Genomic DNA, 25,355 nt, shown 5'->3' on the forward strand with positions numbered 1-25,355 from the left:
TATTGAGATTAGGCGAACTGATGAGCTAAACTTTTCCAAATACAGGTGCTGGTCATATAATTAGAATATCATCAAAAAGTTGATTTATGTCAGTTATTCCATTCAAAAAGTGTAACTTTTTGTGAAATATATTATATTCATTCATTACACACAGACTGATATATTTCAAATTTGTATTTCTTTTAATTGTGATGATTATAACTGACAACTAATGATAATCCCAAATTCAGTATCTCTGAAAATTAGAATATAACTTAAGACCAATACAAAAAAAGTAAAAAGACTTTTAGAATGTTGGCCAACTGAAAAGTATGAACATGAAAAGTATGAGCATGTAGAGCACTCAATACTTAGTTGGGGCTCCTTTTGCCTGAATTACTGCAGCAATGCGGCGTGGCATGGAGTCGATCAGTCTGTGGCACTGCTCAGGTGTTATGAGAGCCCAGGTTGCTCTGATAGTGGCCTTCAGCTCTTCTGCATTGTTGGGTCTGGCGTATCGCAACTTACTCTTCACAACACCCCATAGATTTTCTATAGGTTAAAAGTCAGGTGAGGTTTTTGGCCAATTAAGAACAGGGATACCATGGTCCTTAACCCAGGTACTGGTAGCTTTGGCACTGTGTGCAGGTGCCAAGTCCTGTTGGAAAATGAAATCTGCATCTCCATAAAGTTTGTCAGCAGCAGGAAGCATGGAGTGCTCTAAAACTTCCTGGAAGACGGCTGCGTTGACCTTGTGCAAGGTGTCAATGGTCGTCTTTTGGACAGCTGTCAAGTCAGCAGTCTTCCCCATGATTGTGTAGCCTACATAACTAGACTGAGAGACCATTTAAAGGCCTTTGCAGGATTTTTTAGTTAATTAGCTGATTAGAGTGTGGCATCAGGTGTCTTCAATATTGAACCTTTTCACAATATAACAATTTTCTGAGATACTGAATTTGGGGTTTTCATTAGTTGTCAGTTATAATCATTCCAATTAAAAGAAATAAACACTTGAAATATATCAGTCTGTGTGTAATGAATGAATATAATATATTTCACAAAAAGTTACACTTTTTGAATGGAATTACTGAAATAAATAAACTTTTGATGATATTCTAATTATGTGACCAGCACCTGTATATGGTTGAATCCTGATTTTGTTGGTTCCTATAAAGTACCTTTTCTTCAAGGATGCCCCCCTGCCCATATTTGTTTTTTTAACAATTTATGTATAAACTTCCAAGCTTTAGAAATATAAATTCAAATTTCTCATTTGGTTTCTTTTGCATCATTTTATTTAAGCTTACTCTTGCATCATATAAAGTGCGTAAAAACTCCTCTTCATCTGTGGTATTAAAAACTACCTGCTTTCTTGAGTCTTCCACTCATTAAACATTTCTGTGCGTGTGAGAGTAATATCATGTTCATAGTTTATTTATGAAATGCACCAAATAACACAGCGATTTTTTAAAGATCACTGCAACTTTTTCTTTCGTTTCCAAAAAAGCTGAAAAGGAAAGTTTTGAGTGAGGAACAGAAGTGTTCAATTTGCAGTGGTGTCTTAATTTTAACCCTTCTGTTCCACACTCAAAAAATTCCTTTTCGACTTTTTTGGAAAGGAAAGAAAAAGGTGCAATGGTCTTTTCATTTCATCTGGAGCTGTAGCTACGTAATAAGAATTAAGAAATATATACAGCAAAAATATAGCAATAATATACATAAAAATGGAAACTAGTAGCAATATGCCTATGAATGGTACATACAAAATAATATTCTAATTTACATTAAATATAAATATAAAGACATCAGAGCATTTGGAATGTTCATGTGTGATCAGTATAATCATGGATCAGTGTTGCTGGTTGAGGACCCTTATGACCTGAGGGAAAAATACTGTGAGTCTGGAAGTGCATGCCCCAATGCTCCGGTAGAGTCAACCAGACGGCACCAGAGGTGTGAATAGACCATAGCCTTGGTGGCTGTAGTTTTTGATGATGTTCTGTGCTTTCCTAAGGAATCGTGTATCGTAGATGCCTTGCATGGAGGGAAGATGGCAGCCGATGACGCGCTCCGCAGACTTTACCACCCTCTGGAGGGACTTGCGATCGGAGCGGTTGCTGTACCAGGCAGTAATGTAGCCTGAGGGGATGTTCTAAATGGTGCACCTGTAGAAGTTAGAGTTTTTGCAGACATGCCAAGTCTTCTCAGGAAGTATAGTTGCAGTTTTCACTGACAAGTTTGCTTGCCTGGACCAAGTGAGGTCATCTATTTATGCAGGTGCAACTCAACAGGCACAAAACGTACTTGGATGAAATATAAAAATATACAGGAAAAGTACAATATCAGTACAAGCAATTGTGATGATGTTTATTCTCCCCTACCTAATTAAACACCTTTCGGTGGCTACATGCAACATATATTTAAGTAGTAAGTGAAATTTTCAAAGAAACCCTAAAATATTGACTGATTAGCGCTTCAAGTCTCAAGGTTTCATACTAAATAAACTGATTACTGCTTAGACTGACATCTGCGATTCTGTGGACTTTTGATGTGTGTTGTGGGTCTGTGACTTGGGAACACTACTAAAGTGTACAGAAAACTTTGCAGTGCAAGAGTCACGTCTCTGACAGCCCAACAGAGACAATTGCCTTGGACATATGCTCAGCGTCACCGATGTTATACAGAAAACTGCAACACAAAGAATTTGTTCCAAACTGAGAGCATGTCAACAATGTAACATAGGAACCATATGAGGGCTGAGAATATTGATCAGATAAATAATGGATTGTGCAGAAAAATGGTAATGCTCAAACAGATTATCATTAGGGAATGATAAAACATCCATTGGGAGTCTGATGACTCTCCTGACTGAGATTTCTGCTTCAAGTGGCTCTTTGAGAAAAGGACATGCCCTGTCTGACAAATTCAGATTGCAGGTTTCTGTGAAAGAATGGGACAAACTCAGGGTTAGTTGGATAAAACCTGCTAGCGAGCAGGTTAGCTCCACAGAGTATGTTGCTATAGTACCTGACTCAGAGAAACGCTGAACTGGCTCTTTGAAACTGTAAACCCAGAGTTTCCATCAACTCAACAAACTCAACTAACTCTAGGTTTTCACTAAACCTGCTTTCTGAAATACCGTTATGTCTATGAGTACGCCCCAGTTCTCATTGATTGCACTGAGGTGGAACTGGGGTCCAGCTTCAAATTCCTGGGTGTTCACATCTCCGAGGACCTCTCCTGGATATGAAAGGGCTCAACTCAAAAAGGCCTGTAATTTGAGGAGGTTAAAGAAGGGCCGCTTGTCCTCCAAGTTTCTTGTGAACTTTAACCGCTGCGCAATCAGTACACACAGTGTGGTTTAGCGGTTGCTCCATAGCCAACCGGAAGGCCCTTAAACAGGTGGTATAAACTGCCCAGCACATCACGAGTACCCAGCTTCCAACCATCATAGACCTCCAGCGCAAGTGGTGTCTGCACAGGGTGCGCAGCGTCATCACCCACGCCACAAACTGTTTGCCCTTCCACCATCAGGCAGGCGGTACAGGTCCCTACGTTCCCCACACCTGCAGGCTCAGGACCAGCTTCTTTCCATCTATTGTAACCCTGCTGAACTCTGTGGCCCATCACTAACCATAACCCCCCGCCTCTCACTGACCTTCCACTTTTAATATACATTAACACTAGAACTACCGGAATTCTATCACTACTATAATGGCCATAGCAGTCATTCTGACCGCTCATATTATTTGCACATAATTTAAATAAGCTATATCAAGTCTAAGAATAAATGGATCTGTAATGTTAGGATAGGTAATAATAAACATCTGAACACTAATGTATGTGAACATTTAGTAGTTAATTTACAACCACAGAACAGCTATTGTAATTACAGATACACAGTCGAAATTGAAAAATGTTCTAGTATTTTATTTGTAAAATGAAAACAAATGTATTCTTCCTTGGATATTGGAATACAATAACTTCCAAAAACAGTGCCAATATGCATTTCAATGCATAAGTAAAACCTTTATGGGCACATATGAAATGCATATGCCCCAAACTGGCCAAAACAGTCATTCTGGCCATCAGGGGAAAATAATATGGAAATATAATAAATTGCGAGAAAACTAACTGATCACTCTGAATCATCTCAGAGCCAGTGTCGGATGAACTTTCAAGAGACCAGGAGACATCACTATCGGAACCTGCTCCTCCATCAGACTCATCCTCATCAAGGCTCTGAAGCATGGCTAAAGCCTCTGTGGCAGTCATTCTTCTTGCTGACATTGTTCTGATATTCCCTTTAAAACTTGGTTTTAACTCGAAGCTGAAGGTAGATTTCAGCTTTGTGATAGACTAAACAAACATCTAGAACAAACTGTTGCTAGGCAACGGTGATGCATCTTCAAGAGCGGGAATAAGGAGCGAATGATACACGGTCTGTAATTAATACGGTCAGTATGACTGTTATGGCCATTCAAGTTAGAAATACTCAAAACTCTTTTGTAATTTTAATAAAATAACTGATAGAATAAAATATAAACACATTTAGGAAAAGTCAGGGCTCTATAGTTACATGGGTTTTATTTCAACAAAGTTATTACATTGCAAAATTTAAAAATTGTCAAAATGACTGCCTTGGTATTGTTAATACTTGTACATTTTAAGTACCTGTTTCCATCTGGGTGAAGAGAGACTACAAATCTTTCTGTCCTGCACTTTCCATCAACACAGTACAGCTCCTGGCCAGGCTTGATCTTTACCCCTGACACAGTAGCTGATGCGTTCCCAGCTGCCCTCGGGTCATTGGTTCAAGTATCCCAAGTTGTATGTGTGTTTTTGTGTGCATTGAACCATTGAGCAGAAGTCCCAGTGTGGGTTGACCTTTCTTTTGAAGACAATTGCGTTGTCATGACACCCCAGGGCATAGCCAGACGTCACTACCTTTTTGACCTTACACACACACAGACACACACACAGACACACACACACACACAAACTCTGCAACCAAGTGGTCGACATTGTCCCTGACACCCTGACCTATTCAACAGCTATTACTACGCCATTGCACTGTGATTATTCCCTCTGCTCTCTGTCTTTATTGATTGGCACTTTTGTTAATCTTTTAGTCCATTTCACGTGAGGTTCTCTGAGGGTGCATGTCGAGACTTTTTGTAGTGTGTGTCTTATAATATCTTGTCAAAAAGCAGACCAAGTTGACCTTGTCTGTCTGATGTATAACCACATTATTGTCAAGTGTCCTGCTCCATTATCTTAACCAATAGCTACCTCTCATCCTACCTTAGCTCTGTTGGGAACTGGTCTGTGTGTGAATACACTAATGAGCCAAAACATTATGACCACCTGCCTAATATGCTGTTGGTCCTCTGTGTGCTGACGAAACAGCACCGACCGGCTGAGTCAGATCCAAGTCCTGTTAGTTCTGAGGTGGAGCCGTTGTGACACATTCTTCTCATAACCATCATTAACATGTGCCACAATAGACCTTCTGACAGTTCGGAGCAGACGGCTTGCCCTCGTGCTTCGATGAGCCTTGGGCACCCAACACCTTATCTCCCGTTTGTGGTGTGTCCATCCTCGGGCCACTGCTGCTGTACTGAGGTTATTGTGGGCGTGTCCCATTGTGGGTGTGTCCCAATGTGGGCGTGTCCCATGGCTTTTCAGGTAGCAACGTTGGCTTTACTCTGCACAGCCCCGACATGCTACATTTCATTCAATCAAAAACATCCCACACACAATTATCTTTAGTCAGCAGTGCAAACACGTATGCAATCAAACATTACGGACATGCATAGAAAACTGAAATATATAATCGTCATTACACAACCAGATGCCGGTGTCATCTAGTGCCTCAAGTCTTATGGTAACAGTATCGGGGTCTAAATGCCCCAGGCAGTGTGACTACCCACACGGTAGTTCTAATCCCATGGTGTACATGGTAAATCATATCAAATCAAATTGCTAAAGCAAAGAGGATGGTGTGGAGAATGCTAGCTGGAGCCAACTCAACCTTGGTGACTCCCTTTTCACAGAAGAAGCATCTGCCCTACTCTCCTGTTTAGAGGTGATGTGTATGCAGTTAACTCCGCGCGCAAACACACCTATTGCATTTAGGGTTAAGGAGTATAGGTGTCATTTATGCTTGTGTAACACTGACACACACGCGTGCATCACTGTTGGTTTGCATTAGTGCGGTTGGATGGATGAATGAATGGATGTGCTCAGAAAAGAGGACTGCAATAGCAATGGTGTGTGTGTGTGTGTGTGTACAGCCATCCGTGCTAATGCAATCTAGTGCTGCTGGCAGAACACTGGCCTCGGTCACAAGGGGCATAGGGAGGAGAGAGAGATATACAGGCAAATAGAGATAGACAGAGATGGAAAGAGCGAGAGTGAAAAGAGAGGTACAGAGAAATACAGAGTGGTGAGGGAGAGATACAAAACATTAAAACTTGATAGGCCAGTTAGAATCTGGCTTAAAATATTCAAATCGACTACAGAACCCATTGCTCTTTATAGTTCTGTTGTCCACTTACCAACCAAGAACTAATCAGATGGGACAATTAATGAATCCAAAGCCTGCAGTAACAGGCCTGAATGCAGCTGATTACAGTCACTTTGTTTTGAATTGTGAATCTGTGGAAGTTACATTTGTTTGGGAGTTCAGGTTAGGTTGAGGTAGCATTGTGTACATTCCATCACTATCATGTGTTCTTAGATCAGCACAAACCAGCAAAATATATTTTAAAAATACATTTACATATCAAGGTGACATTGGCAAACAAAGCAATATTGAGCATCGGGTTAGGGTGTTTAAAGTTGTGATTGATGTTAATGTTGGATTTGAATGTGGTCGTGAAGCTGATGGGGGAATGACTCAGGAATTTCCCAGCCACCAATCAGGGAGGAATATGTGCTGTCAGTGTCCATGGTAACACATGGCAACCAATAACAGGGCTATAATTACATTTCCACCCTTAGTTTGTGAGAATAACCTCTGGAAGGTCTGTATTTTATCAAAGTGGGAAGGACCATTTAACCCGTTCAAACACAGCGAGCACTCTTTGCAAAACATCCATGTTGCTGCCTCAACACCTGTTGCCAGTAGCAACACATTTATGTGATACATATTTGAATCGAATGATTCATTATGACTGTGCACGCACAAACAAGCACACTTACAAATGCAAATGCACAGTGAATTGTTCCTGTTTGTGATGTTTGTTTGCGTAAGCTTCTCCACAGTATGACCGGGTTATTCCTCGTCGGTTGAATAAATACCTACCTTTAGGGGTCGAAACAGACGCGCTAGGTCAAAGCAGTTCAAGTCGGCGAGTGTCAGGCCAACGTCTGACCTGCCACTCTGAATCAGACCTCTGTAACTTTTACAGCTAGCCCAACTTAACACACACACACACCAAACACAGCTCTAGCCCGTTCCGAGCGCAAACACAGAGGGACAGACAGGGCCGGTGATGAACGGTGACAGGTGTGTCCTGTGAGAGGGAACCATTAAACATCAAACCGAGAATGAAAGTCGGATGGGCAGAGGCAGCTACAGACGACTCAACACAACCCTGTGACCCCATCCCACGCCCACCCTGGGTGCCCTGCGGACTGCATGACTAGTGTGCCTCGAAACAGACGCAGTAATTGCGCGTGAATCTGGCTTTGTTATTCACGTTGGCATGGGTGTGGGCAGTCAGATGAAATGCGCGCCTGAGCGCTGTAAGTTGCACACACACTCACACACACACACGAACGCATGCACGCACGGGGGCAGTCAGGCAGGCTGATCATTGGATGCTTATCACTCTAAATACAACTGCCAGACGTTTAATATCCACAAACACGACCCAGACCACAAACACGCTGTCAGTGATGGAGGAGAGGGAGGGGGGGTAGTCTGAGTCATTGCGTAATAGACAGTTCAGGCGTCAGTAGGGTGTTCATAGCCTTAGTATTTAGCCTGTATTCTGCAGGTGTTTAGTCCATAGTCTGCTGTCTTAGTCCCCTCTATGTGTCTTTGAAGCTTGAGTCTTCTTCAAAGCCCAACATGATATATAGCCTTTGATGAAGACAGGCCCAGTCAACTCAACACATCAATCTCCAGCTTTTGTCCGGGCCCGTGTGTGTGTGTGTGTGTGTGCGTGCGTGCGTGTGAATGCACGGGACAGGCATTGTCTTCCTGGTACATGCTGTAATATCATTAACTTATTCAGCCCCTCATTAGTCAAGTCATTTACTCTAATCACACCGTGGTAATCGAATCACACGGAATACATTACGAGCAAAGTCCATTATCTACCCCTCAGTAACCAAGCTGCTTATCACAAGTTTGGGCGACCAGAACCGAACCTTTGGACGTCCATGACTACAGGCTCACCCAAAAACTAAGCCCCAGCAAGAACATCAACTGTACAGCAGTTGAAAATCTGAAGCCAGGACGTGTTTCATACATTGGGTCTCCATGTTACTCCTAAGGGCCTTCTCCCATCTCCCTTGCTTCTATTTACATTCCTTTTGGTTTTCCTCTTCCTCTCCCCCCTTCCTCTTCCTTTTCACCTGCATCCCTTGTTCGTGCCACTGAGTTTCACCGTGGTCTTCCTAAGTCTTCCTAATGCAGCGCTGTATCGCATTTCATCTCTCCTGGCAGCAGTTCATTGAATGTTCGGCGCTGTGGTTTGTGGTTGTTGCAAGTATCAGTTGACGTTTGACTCTTAAATGGCCATGAGAGATCGATACCTCTGTTTGAACTACAGCATTTCCTCCTTTGAGACCTTGCTGAAGACAAAGGCTATAAAGCTGAGGGATTTCTGCTTTCTCCCTATTGACACACACACATGAAAAAGTGCCCATACACACATTAGCTTTTACACACGCACGCACGCGCGCGCGCAAACACACACTCACACACACACAGCTTAACCTTATAGGGCGTAACAATTCATTTACATTCCCTATGCCTTAACCTAATCCTAATCACAGAATCCCAACATTTAACCCTCCTGACCCTAAATCTAACCTCCAACCCCAACCCGTATTCTTATCCTACACCCAGAATTCAAAATGCCATTTCTAAAAGCAAGGAATGTACAAAATGTCCTCATCTGTCAATATTGTTCTTGGTTAAAATAAGTGTGAGGACATTTGTGGTCTTCTGGTCCTCAATACACTACAAGAAACATGAATATAGGTTACAGAGACGTGTTGAGAATTCATGTGACTCATGTAACTCATCCAAGGAAAGAGAGAAAATTGCTTCTCTCCTAATTTTCCCTCGTCCCCCTACATTCTTCCATCTCCTTCCCACCTCAAAAGGTCAGAAAACATCAAAACACCATCAATTCCCACAATTTCTTTCCAAAACAGCCTGACACTTAACATCCTGCACTGCATGACCTTGAAACATCCCTCTGATCTGACGGTCTCAGCTGCAACAACATGGCTTGTTCACATGCATGGCTCTCTGTGTGTGTTTGGGGGAAATACAGAGTGCTATTGTCCAAAAGTCATGAGATAATCTTGTTTTTCTGTTTCATGATGGCCAGGGTTCATGTCTGTGGAAAGGGAAGGTGCAGCTAATGTGTGCCTTCTGGGCCACAAGGTTCATGTAATTCACGTAATTCTCCCTGTTTCGGTTCAAGGTCAGATCGGACTGATGCTTTGGAACCAATGTGCTCAGAAGATTTTTTGTTTCTAGCCTTGAATATATATGAAGCTGGTCCTCACACACCCCCTGAAGTCCTTCGTCCTCCCGGTCTCACTACACCCTCGCCTCGTGGTCACACCCTGGTGACACAAAGGCTATTGGGTTAGAAAACAAACAGCGTTATTGGATTAGCCGCTTCCTGTCAGAAAGGAGGACGACTGCCTCACAAGGAGCCGCACGGGACTTCAGGAAAGAAACACAGAAACGCGTACACACATACGTATTCACACAATGATCTTTCAATCGTGCTCACTCTTGCCTTTTCCCTCCCTGTCTCTCTCTCTCCCCCCAGCCATCCCGCAAGCCATTAGTGAGATGCTCCCTTTCGCTGTGAACTGAGGGAGAAACAAAGTGACGATAAAAGGCAGACAGGGGTTGTCAGGGGAGTGTGTGGGAGGGACATGTAGGTAAAGGGTGATACAGGTGTTAGAATATGACAGGCAGAAAGGCCAAAAGGTTCTGTGTGTGTGTGTGTGTGTGTGACAGTGACTCATAAGGCCTGAGAGACTTTAGTCTAAGCCCCATTTATAGAAGGTTATAACCTGATCATTTGTTCCACATCGGATTGGGCCCACATGTACAGCAAAACATCTACACATGGTTTTTTAGCATGTCTTATATTTATCCCTGCGTTACACTGTATGTGTTTGCAATGTGAGCATACATCTGTGTCCCTCTCTTAATGCATATTATTTGATAGCTTTTCTTTAAAAATACATTAATGCATTGACTGAATTTACTGAAATGTATATATACAGCTCTGGGAATAATTAAGATACCACTGCACCTTTTTCTTACCTTTCCAAAAAAGTCGAAAAGGAAGGTTTTGAGTGAGGAACAGAAGGGTTACAAATAAAATATTATTCCACTTGCACACTTGCATTTGACTTGCACATCATTTAGGGCACCATTAGTGCTGAACAATATATACAGGTTTTTGAGCAACCATTAATACCTACTATGAATGTATATAGAACTCCAGAAAAAATGTAGACCACTGCAAAATTATAAGTTTCTCTGGTTTTACTATTCATAGGTACTGTATGTGTTTGAGTAAAATGAACAGTTGTTTCATTCAATAAACTACTGACAACATGACTCCCAAATTCCAAATAAAAATTGTCATTTAGAGTATTTATTTGTAGAAAATAACAACTGGTCAAAATAACCAAAAGAATATGCATTGTTTTCAGACCTCAAATAATGCATAGAAAACAAATTCATATTCATATTTCAACACCAAAATACTAATGTTTTTACTTAGGAAGAGTTCAGAAACCAATATTTGGTGGAACGCTTTCATGCGTCTTGGCATGCTCTCCACCAAAAAGTCTGTCACATTGCTGTTGGGTGACTTCATGCCACTCCTGGCACAAAAATTTTCTCGGCTTTGTTTGATGGCTTGTGACCATCCATCTTCCTCTTGATCAAATTCCTCTTGAGGTTTTCAATGGGGTTCAGGTCTGGAGATTGGGTTGGCCATGACAGGGTCCTAACTGTGTGGCATGGAGCATTGTCCTGCTGGAAAAACCAATTCTCAGAGTTGGGGAACATTGTCAGAGCAGAAGGATGCAGGTGTTCTTCCAGGATAACTTTGTAATTGGCTTGATTCATGCATACTTCACAAAGACAAATCTGCCTGATTCAAGCCTTGCTGAAGCATCCCCAGATCATCACCTATCCTCCACCAAATTTCACAGTGGGTGCGAGACACTGTGGCTTATAGGCCTCTCCAGGTTTCCGTCTAACCATTAGTCAACCACATTTTACTTGTCAGAGAAGATTACCTTGCTCCATTCCTCTACAGTCCAATCCTTATGGTCTTTTGCAAACTTTAGCCTGGCTCTTCTTTGCTTCTCATTGATGAAGGGCTTTTTTCTAGCTTTGCACGACTTCAGCCCTGCCCCTAGGAGCCTGTTTCAAACCGTCCTCGCCGTGCACTTCACCCCAGCTGCTGTTTGTCATTCTTTTTCTTGGTCACTTGATGTCAACCTACGGTTGTTGAGTGACATTCGAATGAGTTGACGGTTAACTCGGTTAGTGGACAGTAGTTTTCACCCTCTGCCAGTCTGTAGCTTTGTTGTCCCCAATGTCTGTTGCTTAACCTTGTTCACATGTACAGCCGTCTTTTAAATATTCAGGATGGAGGCAACCTGACGCTCACTGTATCCCTCTATGCCAGTATGCCAGTAAAGAATTTTACCCTTCTTTTCCTCACTCAACAATTTTCTTTTCAACTGTTTTGTCATGCTAAATAGTATTTTTTTTATTCAAATGATCTTTGAGGTACTATTTGCACTCTTTTTGCCATCCAGCTGGTCCTATTGCAAGAGGATAGTGATCACCACAGCAGTGGTTTTTATACTTTTCATCATTAAATTAGATTTGGTTCAGGTGATCACCTAATCAGTGTTTCATTGAGTAAAATGAGGTGTGTTGGAACTTAACAGACATTAGAATGGAATGGCTGCCATACATGTAGAGATGCTGATTTAAGAAAAAATAGGAGTGGTTTCTTAATTTTTTCCAGAGGTGTATGTATATATATACACTAAGTTGCTCTATTGGGTTGAGATCTGGTGACTGTGGGGGCCATTTCAGTACAGTGAACTCATTGTCATGTTCAAGAAACCAATTTGAAATGATTCGAGCTTTGTGACATGGTGCATTATCCTGCTGGAAGTAGCCATCAGAGGATGGGTACATGGTGGTCATAAAGGGATGGACATGGTCAGAAACAATGCTCAGGTAGGCTGTGGCATTTAAACGATGCCCAATTGGCACTAAGGGGCCAAAAGTGTGCCAAGAAAACATCCCCCACACCATTACACCACCACCACCAGCCTGCACAGTGGTAACAAGGCATGATGGATCCATGTTCTCATTCTGTTTACGCCAAATTCTGACTCTATCATCTGAATGTCTCAACAGAAATTGAGACTCATCAGGCCAGGCAACATTCTTCCAGTCTTCAACTGTCCAATTTTGGTGAGCTTGTGCAAATTGTAGCCTCTTTTTCCTATTTGTAGTGGAGATGAGTGGTACCCGGTGGGGTCTTCTGCTGTTGTAGCCCATCCGTTTCAAGGTTGTGCGTGTTGTGGCTTCACAAATGCTTTGCTGCATACCTCGGTTGTAACAAGTGGTTATTTCAGTCAAAGTTGCTCTTCTATCAGCTTGAATCAGTCGGCCCATTCTCCTCTGACCTCTAGCATCAACAAAGCATTTTCGCCCACAGGACTGCCACATACTGGATGTTTTTACCTTTTCACACCATTCTTTGTAAACCCTAGAAATGGTTGTGCGTGAAAATCCCAGTAACTGAGCAGATTGGGAAACACTCAGACCGGCCCATCTGGCACCAACAACCATGCCACGCTCAAAATTGCTTAAATCACCTTTCTTTCCCATTCAGACATTCAGTTTGGAGTTCAGGAGATTGTCTTGACCAGGACCACACCCCTAAATGCATTGAAGCAACTGCCATGTGATTGGTTGATTAGATAATTGCATTAATGAGAAATTGAACAGGTGTTCCTAATAATCCTTTAGGTGAGTGTACATACAGTTGTGCTCAAATTCTTTGCATACCCTTGGAGAATTGATAATATATGGACCATTTGTAAAGAAAACTTGAGTGAGCAGGCAAAACACGTCTTATTTCAGCAGGGAATCAAATCGTTTTTTCTCTCACTGTATATAACGTTAGTACATAGGACAACCATGAAGTAGTAAGGCAGGACAATGGCTTCCATTTTTCACTATCATGGAATCTGTGTGAATTTGAGGTATGTTAAATATTTAAGGCAGCGTCAGGTGCACTAAGGTCACACCTCTCAGCTCAACCTTACAGTATTGGAACAGAATGTGACTCATTGAAGAGTTGTGCATTGATGGAAAGGAAACGTGCAGGTGAAAAGGCAAGTCCCTGCCTTGATAATTGTGCTCATCTATTTTGTCTAGTCACCCATTTCTCTCTACCTTGTTTTCATTAGAGATGAAGGGGCTGAAATGTGAAGGGAACTGGGCAAGTTCATGGCTCTATATTAAAGTTACTGTCTCACAGCATACAACTGTCAGACTCCGTAGGCATACCCGTGACCTTAACTTGAGCTTCAGGGAGCGAGGGTTGTCAGTCTGTCTCTCTTAGGGGGATTTCCTGTCATAGCTGTCCACCACTCTCACACCCACATCTAACGTGACAGTGTGTCTGTATGTGTCTGTGTGCACGTATGTCCGAAAAAGAGGTAAGAGTAGTTTTTTGAGGTGTGGTTGTCAATAAAGACCAAAATAAATTATAACATTCTGCAGCCTAGAACTTGATGAATACAGATGAAAAAGATCCCTATTGTTCAGAAGAGTGTGATTGTTGACCTCTGCAATATCGCTGTTTCGGTAAGAAGTGCTTTCTTCTGGGAGAATGTGACAATTTGTACGTGAATCTTATGAAATAAAATGGATATTCCCAGGATATCACACTCATAGAAACATCTACCGCCATTCTGCACAGCAGACTTGTCATTCAACTTAAACTGTCATCAAGAACAGGGCACTGGGAAAGCTTTCAGACCCTTCAATTTTTTCCACATTTTGTTATGCTACAGCCTTATTCGTATATTTGCACACAATACCCCATATTGATCTAGTAAAACAGGTTTTTAGAAAAGTTTGCAAATTGGTTTATAAAAAAAGAAGTATTCAGGACCCTTCACTCAGCACTTGGGCAGCAAGTACAGCCTTCGTGGATATGACACTGCAAGCTTGGTACACTTGTATTTGAAGAGTTTCTGTGATTCTTCTCTGCACATCCTCTCAATTTCTGTAAGGATTTATGAGGAACATCACTGCACAGCTATTTTCAAGTCTCCCCAGAGATGTTTGTTTGTGTCAAGTCCAGGGTCTACTGTAGTTGAGTCACTCAAGGACATTAAAGACTTGTCCTGCATTGTCTTGGCTGTGTGATTGAGTTATTGTCCTCTTGGAAGGTGAATCTTTGCCTCAGTCAGATACTCTGAGTGCTCTGGAGCAGGTTTTAATCTGTCTATACTTTGCTCTGTTCATCCTTGAACCTGACTAGTCTCCTAGTCCCTGCTAAAAAAACATCCCCACAGCATTATGCTGCCTCCTCCAGGCTTCATTATAGTGATGGTGATTTTACAATAATGCTGTAATGTAAGAACATTTTGAAAAAGTGAGGTGGTCTGAATACTTTCCAAATGCACTGCAAGTGGGTTTGAATGCTTTATTGTAATTGCTGCTGTTCCAGTTTTATTTTAGTTTTTCCAGTATGTTTACAGGGTCGACAGTTTATACACAGCATGTTTTTCTTTACATTTTACACAGCATCTCAACTTTTTGGGAAACAGGGGTGTAAGTCAAACTAATGGCCACTTAGTAAGTTGAGCCAATGATTAGTTGAGAAATGTTGTCCCAATGATTAGTTGAGAAATGTTGTCCCAGGTGTAATGCAAGGCATTATGTAAGTGAAAAACACCAACATTCTGTACATTATCTTGGAAATAAAGGATGATTAAACGCAGAGTACATTATTCCAAGGTAATGTACATAATGTAGGTGTTTGACACTAATAGACATGGTATTGTCCCCTCTTAATAATGCCATTAACAGACAGTATTTTCACCTCTTGATACTGCCAAGAACAGACAGTATTTTCCCCTCTTGATACTGCCAATGACAGAATATTTTCCCCTCTTAATACTGCCAATAAACGTCACTGTAATCTCCTCTTGATGTAACTATGTAGTAATTCTTTGGAGTAGAAATCCAGGCAGTGTCTCAAAGTCAGGGGCAACTCACAGAAATACCTGGCTATCACTTGTGTATAAAATCTCTCTCGCCTTAGGTCCATAACTTCAAATGTGATTGTAAAAAAAAAAGACTAATCTCTTACCAAAATAATATTTTCGAAAAGCAACAAGGGGCTAGTAATTTGATTTTCTGACGCCCAAATTCGTAAAGATTACTGACAAATTTGGCAGTACTGAAGCTTGCAACACTGACCAGAGAAATACAAACCCCTTAGTCATTATGAGATACAGCAACAAAAATGTCTCTCAATACTGCTGAGTACACCCAAGATAAAATAGCAGTATTCCTAAAGTTTTTGGAACCACTTATGTTGTATTTTAGAACCATTTATTTTGTACTTTATTTAACAGTATTTAAATAGGAACAAGTATAATTCACTGTGTTAAAATTGACCCACTTATTTCCAGCTGCATTATACTTATAATACTTGCCTGTAAATAGTATAGTATACGAAAGGAACAGATCCGGAAAAAATTAAGAGGCTACTGCACCTTTTTCTTTCCTTTCCAAAAAAAGTTGAAAAGGAAGGTTTTGAGTGAGGAACAGAAGGGTTAAAATTAAGAGACCACTTCTGTTACTCACTCAAAATATACCTTTTCGGAAAGTAAAGGGAAAGGTGCAGTGGTCTCTTCATTTTTTCCGGAGCTGTATACACGTTACATATACAGACAGTCCAATTACACACACTTATGCAGTCCATATACACACACACAGCAAGTGCATCTAGAGACAGTAGAGGGTCTAAAATATTTAACCTCACCCAGACAATTAGTGTAGGTCCTATTTGCATATGCAGAAGTAAGAGTGAGGAGAGAGGGATCAGTAGGAGAAGAGAGATGAGACGAGATAGAACATGACGTAGCAGCGAAGGGGGAAAGAGAACAGAAAGCTAATGGTAAACAGAAAGATGGAGAGGGTGAGAGTGAGAGACAAACACACAGAAACACACAGCAAGCAAGAGAGAGTTTTTCTTTATACTTTGACAGATAGACTTTCCCAGTCTTAGTTAAAAAACCAAGTGTAAGACTCAGCTCCGACAGTCAGAAATTCTGGAATTCTCTCTACAAAAGATAGAATTGCAATCTGTCATTCCTTTATCTCAGAGTTCTAAAGCCATCAGCTTACATAGCCAGAGCGTCCCCTAGCAACCAGAAGAGTGAGAGAGAGATTTGAGAGAGAAAACAAATCTTAGAAACTCATATTGAAACTAAGCAGGTATATGTCATGTCTTGAATTCTTCCTCTATCTCTCTCTTTCTCTGTTCCTCCCTATCCACACATTCAACACCCTTCTCTCTACACATCGATAAAGCCCCATCCCCATTCTTATCTCCTACGTTGACATATCAGGGTTTATTTTGTTCTGCCCCGTCTCTCCACCAGCTCCCTAGACAGACAGCACTGACTGGCATTTCATTATCGACACCATCGCCTGAACTACACGTGTACTGGCGGGCTGGACTTGACAGATCCATCTGAGCAGGGACCCCTAACTCACAGGCCAAATAACAAATGAAAGACCTCGTTCTTTATTAAACATATCTGGTGATTTTTATTTACATGTTATTTGACAGAGGATGTGCCTTACAACTCGGTCCTTCAACATGTTACAACCTGGTTACAACATGTTATAACTATGGAACATCAATTCCATAGTCCTATTGGGCTGGATGACATAAGACTCTGACATGTTAAATAATTCACCATAGAAGAAAATAAAAGCCAACAGAAATGTGAGAAATGTACTCATCTAAACATGTGATTCATACCAAAAAGTACAACATAGTATGGTCTTTACAATTTAATATTAACTGTTGTATTATTAAGAATATGTCGATTGTACATATTTAATATTGGTACTGTACGATATAGGCCTTTTTACAGAGTAGTTATTTTGTACAGTTTAATGCAATAACGGATCCACAGGTTATCTTACAATTGCTAACACTCTTTCTCACACACACACAAACACACACACACTTGACAGGTTATTTTTCATGGCAAAGTCATTTGGTGTAGAACTTTAACATTGGACAGTAAGTTTTGACTTTGATGTTCCTTGAATGACAATATGAATGGTGTGACTGACTGATTGATTGATTCATTTATTCTTTTACTATTTTTATTACATCATCCTCTGTAATGCTTCATTCCATCTTCTTATTTAACTCCTCATCCAAACCAGAAAAATCACAGCAAAATTAATTTGATTAAAAACAGAACAAATGGTTTATTAGGCCTATATATATATATATATATATATATAGGCCTAATAAGCCAATATGGTGTTTGGGGTGTGTGTGTGTGTGTGCGCACATGTTACAGAGAGAGAAATGGTGTTCATAATGGTGAGAAAATATAGATTTTTTTAGTTAAAAACAAAGAATGACACAAAAAATGGCAGCTGTAAATTCAATTGAGCAAAGAAGATAAAAAGTTGATAAAAAATGTGCATCGCCGCTATTTCTCCCTCTGCCGCTTCCTTTTGCCTAAATCTATGGAAACATGAATGCATGACGCTGGTGTTGGCCGATGAATGGGGGACTGCTGTTTTCTCATGTCTGTGGTTGAATATTGACAAATGGGCAGGGAGAAGTGGAGGCATTCGGCTAACTGAAAGAAAAAATATCAAAACACCTCAGTAGTTCAGGTGCTAGATAGTAAAAAAAGAAATGAGAAAACTAAATGATTTCCAAAACTCTGATAGGTTTCCAATGGTCATTCATTACACCCCTCTGTGGCGCGAATCAAAGCTGCAGAGCCTGTTCCGTTCCCCCACGTCTTCAGCTAGCTCCCATGTTGAGCATTGGAGTGCGGATGTGGTGTTCTAGTGAAGAAGGCACTGAGTAAGCGTTGTTGATAATAACAAAGGACCCACCATGACCAGTCTGACAGACAGCTGGGGTATCCATGGAGACAGTATACTGTGTTCTACAAGCAGAAAGCAATTTTTTGTCTCTAAGATGCTTCTGATATTTCTCTCAGCTTTCTTGTCTCGTTGTGCAGTCCTCTTAACCTCCAAAGCCTGGTTCCGTTGAAGGGTAAAGGCTGGTTTACTAACAACAGGTTGTAGAGATACAGAAAACGACAGTTTCTGTTTCAGATGGAGAGGACTGGCTCCTGGTTTAGGAGGACATTGTTATCCCAATAAGATTGTCTCCCATTTTAACATGGTTCGTTGGCAATATGGTTAAATTAGTGAATGTGTTGATGGCTGTGTATGTGTGTTGATGGCTGTGTGTGCGTGTAGATGGCTGTGTGTGCGTGTAGATGGCTGTGTGTGCGTGTGCGTGCTTGTGTGTGTGTCTGCCTATAAACTTGTTTCTCTCAGGAACATGGTACCGATGCTGTAGGACACTTTCCTCAGGGGAGCAGGGGGGGCAGAGCGAGAGCTGGTCAGTGAGGCGTGGCTATGGGAAGTCCCTCCCTCCAGGAAGTAGCAAGTTCCTGGGATCTCTTTTGGAAAATTATCAGGAAGCTCCAAGCGGGATCGAGGGATGAAAGAGAAGGCGCAATCATCTTTCAGCAGCCTGGAGAGAAGTGGGAGAATAAGAGATAAAGATTTGATAGCATATAACGTGTGTTTTCTTTGGCTGCAGTGTGGTATGTGGGTATTTCTCCAAGAAGCAGTGAATCTCTTGGGAGGGATGCAGCCTTGTTCAGAATGAGATAAGGCCAATCACAAACCCATTACTCACAAGCTGTGTGTTTGCGCTGCAGGGTGGTATGCACGCACGCACACAAACATACACACACACACACAGCAAGTAATCGGACAGTGTGTACATATGCTGAGTCCACAGAGATACTAGCAGGGTAGAACGAACACACACTGGATTTATTAATGTTTATCAGCATACAGCTCTCCCAGCAACTACCTTTTCACACATGCACACACACACACACACACACACACACACACACACACACACACACACCAGGTTGGTTTAAATCTGTAACAATTAGCCTTTCTTTATGTCACACAAATAATGTGGGGTTCTGAGGGGAGAAACGTCCTTGACTACAAAAACTGGAGGTTTCCAAGGCAACGCTTTTGACTCACAGAACAGACGCCAGAGAGATAGGGTGAGAGAGAGGGTGAGAGAGGGTGAGAGAGAGAAGGTGGTGAAGGGGGGAGAGAGGGATAGAAGGTGAACACTAAGATCAGCTCTCATCTCAAAGTGCCTTCACAGACACCATTTGTCTGACAACACATCCGACTCTTTGAGTGTGTGTGTGTGACCTATTACACATACAGTGACTGGACGTGACAGTTTCATACTCAAATGACATTAGACATTGAAAGCTGCTCTCATCCAATCCTTCTCCTTCCTTTCTCTCACGCGCGCAAACACGGACACACAAACGGACGTGTACTTACTGGTATGTGGTTGGGCTGACGTTGATGCACCGAGGGTGGCTTCCAGACTCAAACTTGCTGGCCAGTGTGACGTTGTTGCCAAACAGACAATACCTAGGCATCCTCACTCCGACCACCCCCGCCAAGACTGAGCCTGTATGGATTCCTATACGAAGCTGTGAGAGGGAGGGACAGCGAGGAATAGAGAGGTTTTCAGCAGAACATTCAGTACACATTCAGGGACAGTAGAGATACAATAAAGGATTACACTTTGACACAGTGTAAGAGTTAGCAGCATAACAAAACACACTTCAAAACCCACTCCACTGTAGGGCTGACACAAAACACACACGCACATACACACAAACTGCCTGCGGATCCCAGATCTCTAATAATCCACTTCAGTATTTCATCTCCGCGGTTACTAACGCCAGTGAGCGCATGCCAGCACACTGTGGGGTTACCATGGCAATGAGAGAGTGTGGAGAAAGTGAAGGGGGAAGCGGAACAGAGAGTGAGAGCAAAGGTGTGCTATAGTGATCACTGTAGCATGGACCGATTGGCAAGATGATACGAAGTATCCAGGTAGGAGACTGGGAGGTTTCTGTCATGTACATATGGACAGTTTCTCAGGCCTCTCTTTACTGAAAAATGCCACACTCACCTCATCCTTTCCTCATCTGCTCTTTGATCTGATTTGAGTCAGAACAGTCAGAACAGACCACTCTAAATACACTGCAGCTCTGAACCAGCCAATCCCAGCAGGCAGCTAGGAAGTAAATAGAACACTGTCAAACATCAGGATATTCTAGGTTTTAAGATGTGTGGGGAACTCTGCTTACATAGTTTCGACTCCTGGATGCTGAAAGTCAGATTTTAAAACAGTAATATGGGTCAGTACCCCCCCCTGTACTCAACTCTAATAGTCACTCTCTTTTTTTTCCCCATAGGCCAGTTTACATAACTCAGTGGTATTGGCTAATTGTGAGAACGCTCACTGAAGAGCATTGATCCGGCTGAAGTTGTTTGAATGAGCAGAGCATTTCTCCTCTTTTCCTGATTATGGCAACTCCCAGCAGACTTGGGAGTGTTCTCTAAAGAACATCTTGCAAAGCCTTTCTGATTCTTTTAACACTGCTCGCCCAACCAGGAAGAACTTGTTGGTAAAGACAAGCTTTAAGCATTACACATTCATTGGCCAGCAACCACCATTGAGCTTGAAGGCGCCTAATCTACTACAAGGAGTGTAACGTGGCAAGGGAAACCATGCCTGACACTAACACCACCACTACTGTTCATGAACTCTGACATTGTTATTATCATATAATTGTACAGTACCAAGCAAACGTCACCCAAAAGTCAAACTAAAGTGATTATAAAAAAAAATCTAAATATTTGTATTTATTTATTTTTACAAATAAATGCTTATTACCCAATATAATTGCTTTATTTCAGGTGCCTAAGACTATTGCACAGTACTGTTCTACTAAAATGATTTCCAGAGTACGTATTGGCAATAAGCACATTGGTATGACAGCCCAATAAAGCAACTGGAATTCAATTAAACTGAATTGAGAGAATTAATGTGAGACACACACACACAAAGAGAGAGAGACAGAGACAGAGAAAGAGACAAAGATAGACAGACAGAGAAAGAGACAGGACTACAGGGCATTGCTATGTCAGTCTATTTCTGGAGGAAATAAATAATGAATTTATTCCAACTGCAGGCAACAAACACTCACACACCCTCACACACATACACACGCACACACACACACATGCACACCTCTAAAGACAGACACATTCAGTCAGTTGAAACCGAACAAGGCTCCTTCCAGAAGCCCAGCAGAGCGGAGCTCTCCTCTGACACATGACTCAACCAGCTCACCACACGGCAACATCAGCGCCATAACGTGATCTTCTGCCCATTTCACTTTAATGCCAACCGACCTGTCAATCATTGGCATGCCCATAAACAGTAATCAAAAACACACCCTGCCCTCCTTTCTCCAGCACAATAGAAGAAAAGTCACCCGTAACAACACTACCACCATCAAAATCCCATTGAAACAGGAATGTACTGCAGAGGCAGGGGAGAGAGAGAGAGAGAGAGAGAAAGAGAGAGGGAGCGAGGAAGGGAAGAGAGAGCTTGGTTATTTTTATCCCTGGCTGCTGTACGTAGGGAGTCCAGGTGGAAACATGCTGAAGAACACCCTGGAGTACTAGATGGACACACACACACACACACACACACACACAGCATGGTGCTCCTGTTGTGTGTCGTCAGAGTTGCCTCCAGGACAGTGAGGTTGGCCAACCATAACGGAGGTCTATGAGAAAAGGGAACCTGGGAGAAAGACAGACACCTAGGTGAATGTGCCTTTAACCTCTCACAACATTAAAGGAACTGATGTTAGTACAACATGGAGTTAGAGATGGAACATAACTAATTAAATTACAGTTAATGACAGTCTACAGTTAATTCAGTATAATATAATATACAGATTTAAGTCACAAGAAGCAAAATTAACTAATTCAATAGCACAGTGGCATGTCTTAAGTGTAAAAACCATGAAGACTCAATTATTCACATCTTTTTGGAGTGCAATAAAATACAACAGTTAAGGATAGAATTGGCAAGTTAGCTATCAAAAGTTATATATTTTAAATTAATACTTAATCCATCAATCTGCCCTTTTTAGGATATGGAATTAGCTGAGAAACCCAGTGGGTCTGACATTTTTCCCCCCAGTCAGTTAAAAACCTGTGCTTTGAAATCAAACCATCTACCATGATGATCCAGAGGAGGAATGAGAGAAGGTCATGTGGTCTGATGAGACAAAAATAAAGCTTTTTGGTCTATACTCCACTCGCCGTGTTTGGAGGAAGAAGAAGGATGAGTAAAACCCCAAGAACACTATCCCAACAAGTTTCGCGAGATCTTGGCCAACAACCTCCTTCCCTCAGTAAGAGCATTGAAGATGGGTCGTGGCTGGGTCTTCCAGCATGACAACGACCTGAAACACACAGCCAGGGCAACTAAGGAGTGGCTCTGTAAGAAGCATCTCAAGGTCCTGGAGTGGCCTAGCCGAAACCTGAATGATCTGGAGAAGGTCTGTATGAAGGAGTGGGCCAAAATCCCTGCTGCAGTGTGTGCAAACCTGGTCAAGAACTACATGAAACTTATGATCTCTCTAATTGCAAACAAAGGTTTCTGTACCAAATATTAAGTTCTGCTTTTCTGATGTATCAAATACTTATGTCATGCAATAAAATGCTAATTAATTACTTAAAAATCATCCAATGTGATTTTCTGGATTTTTGTTTTAGATTCCGTCACTAACAATTGAAAAGTACCTATGATAAAAATTGCAGACTTCTACATGCTTTGTAAGTGGGAAAACCTGCAAAATCGGCAGTGTATGAAATACTTGTTCTCCCCACTGTAGGTCACATTAAAGGTGGAAAAAGTTCTGACATGATTTATCTTTGTCTCATTCTTTTACATCACAAGAACTTGGCATTTTATCAGGGCTGTGTAGACTTTTTATATCCACTGTAGGTGGTACATGTCAAACATCCACATGAATAACGGGACCCATAGTTTCCCAGCAGAACATTGCCCAAAGCATCACACTGCCTCCACCGGCTTGACTCCTTGCCATAGTGCATCCTGGTGCCATGTGTTCTCCAGGTAAGCAACACACACGCACCCGGCCATCCAGGTGATGTAAAAGGAAACGTGATTCCTCGGACCAGGCCACCTTCTTCCATTGCTCCGTGGTCCAGTTCTGATGCTCATGTGCCCATTGTAGGTACTGCTGGCAGTGGACAGGGGTCAGCATGGGCACCCTGACTGCCCTGCAGATACGCAACCCCATATGCAACAAACTGCGATGCAGTTCTGACACCTTTCTATCAGCACCAGCATTAACTTTTTCAGCAATTTGAGTTACAGTATCTCGTCTGTTGGAACGGACCACACAGGCCAGCCTGCACTCCCCACGTGCATCAATGAGCCTTGGCTGCCCATGACCCTGTCGCCAGTTCACTACTTTTCCTTCCTTGGACCACTTTAGTTACTGTAAGACCCGGAACTACAGATCTGAGTGTGACAGTGCGATGGAAACAATCGTCATCGATGAGCCAACAACAGCTCCTCCGGCCACGCCACAGTTCTACCATTACCATGGTAACTGCATACTGTGCTCCCTCCGCTGTACTCACACACCACAAGCATTCATACGCTCATGATTACACGGGCATCCGCACACACACTCAAACACATAAAAACCCATTGCAATTAATCTGTTAATAGGACAGTGGGCTAGAGCTGTTTCTGCATATGCGTGTGTTTGTGTTCCAGGTCTATGTGTGTAGGGGACCAAAATTCAGCAGAAAGATAATAAAACCTGACTCCCCAAGTTTTTTTGATCAAGTCCCTACAGGGAAGATATGATTCCTGGCTGGTGTTAGAATTGGGGATGTGTTAGAATTGCAATAAACATTAGGTTTAGGCATTACCAGTTAGGTTTAGGGGTAGGCGCAATAGTTAGGTTATTTATATTAAGGTTAGGGTTAGGATTAGGTTTACAGGTTGGAAACATGGATATCTGGGTTTCAGATCTTCACAAAGATAGAAAAGTCAATGTATATGTATATATATATATATATATGTGTGTGTGTGTGTGTCAATTTGTGCATTGGTTCTTCCTTGTGAAAAGTAATCTCAGTAGTTGTCAAAAAACATGATCAAAGGGCAGCTTTGAAGTGTCTGCATTGTCATTCATAAAGGAGCAGTTTTTGACAGATCCCAGTATTTGCCACTACAGCTTGTTAAGCACTTCCCACTGGGCCACAACACAGGCAATTATATCAACACACGCACATCTGGGACCGTCAGCCCACCCAGGCCAATGGGAGAGTAGCAGCAAACCCAGCACAACAGAAGTGGCACAGCATAGAACAGTCTCACACAGTGCTGATTAGTTCGTAAGACATTTTTAAAGTAGAGGTCGGAACCACATTTGAGAGGGATAGAGACATTAGGGGAGGGTGAAAGAGAGAGAGACATGAGAAAGAAAGAAAAAGATAGAAAAATAGAGAAGTACCCCCCTCTGTGTCCAGTGAAGCCTCACCTTGATGGGTTTGCCGTCTGGGGTTAAGACCTCCTCTGACAGCTCCATCATCTTCAGAGCCATGAGTGCAATTGGCTTGGCGTGGCTGTCAATCTTCCGATGGAGGCCACCCGCCACGCAGTAGGCATCACCTATTGTCTCAATCTATAGGGGGACAGAGAGAGGGACAAGCCACCAGCCTTATATTGGATTTGACTTCCATATTTTCATCAAATCAGAAAACAAAATGTCGCCTGACAGGACTGAAAATAAACACTCAAACTGTAGCTGACAACAAGCAACACTCAACAAGCAACACTCAAGCAACACTCAAC

The 25,355-nt window shown here is 42.0% G+C and overlaps 2 protein-coding genes across 2 annotated transcripts in view; one reads left to right on the plus strand and one right to left on the minus strand.

Moving 5' to 3' along the window:
- Nucleotides 1–20,868, plus strand: part of aasdhppt (aminoadipate-semialdehyde dehydrogenase-phosphopantetheinyl transferase) — a 37,480-nt gene extending 16,612 nt beyond the window's left edge. Inside the window, exon 7 of the mRNA XM_010893742.4 lies at nt 20,851–20,868. The gene's annotated coding sequence lies outside the window, so the exon portion shown is untranslated. The remainder of the gene's footprint in view (nt 1–20,850) is intronic.
- gucy1a2 (guanylate cyclase 1, soluble, alpha 2) overlaps nt 17,849–25,355 on the minus strand; it is a 36,352-nt gene continuing 28,845 nt past the window's right edge. The window contains exons 7-9 of the mRNA XM_010893740.3: nt 25,042–25,185; nt 19,922–20,076; nt 17,849–19,070 (exon numbers count right to left, since the gene is read on the minus strand). Coding sequence (XP_010892042.1) covers nt 18,851–19,070; nt 19,922–20,076; nt 25,042–25,185 — 519 coding nt within the window. The 3' untranslated portion in view covers nt 17,849–18,850. The remainder of the gene's footprint in view (nt 19,071–19,921; nt 20,077–25,041; nt 25,186–25,355) is intronic.

This window comes from Esox lucius, chromosome 1 (assembly GCF_011004845.1).
Source record: "Esox lucius isolate fEsoLuc1 chromosome 1, fEsoLuc1.pri, whole genome shotgun sequence".
NCBI classification, from domain to species: Eukaryota; Metazoa; Chordata; class Actinopteri; order Esociformes; family Esocidae; genus Esox; species Esox lucius.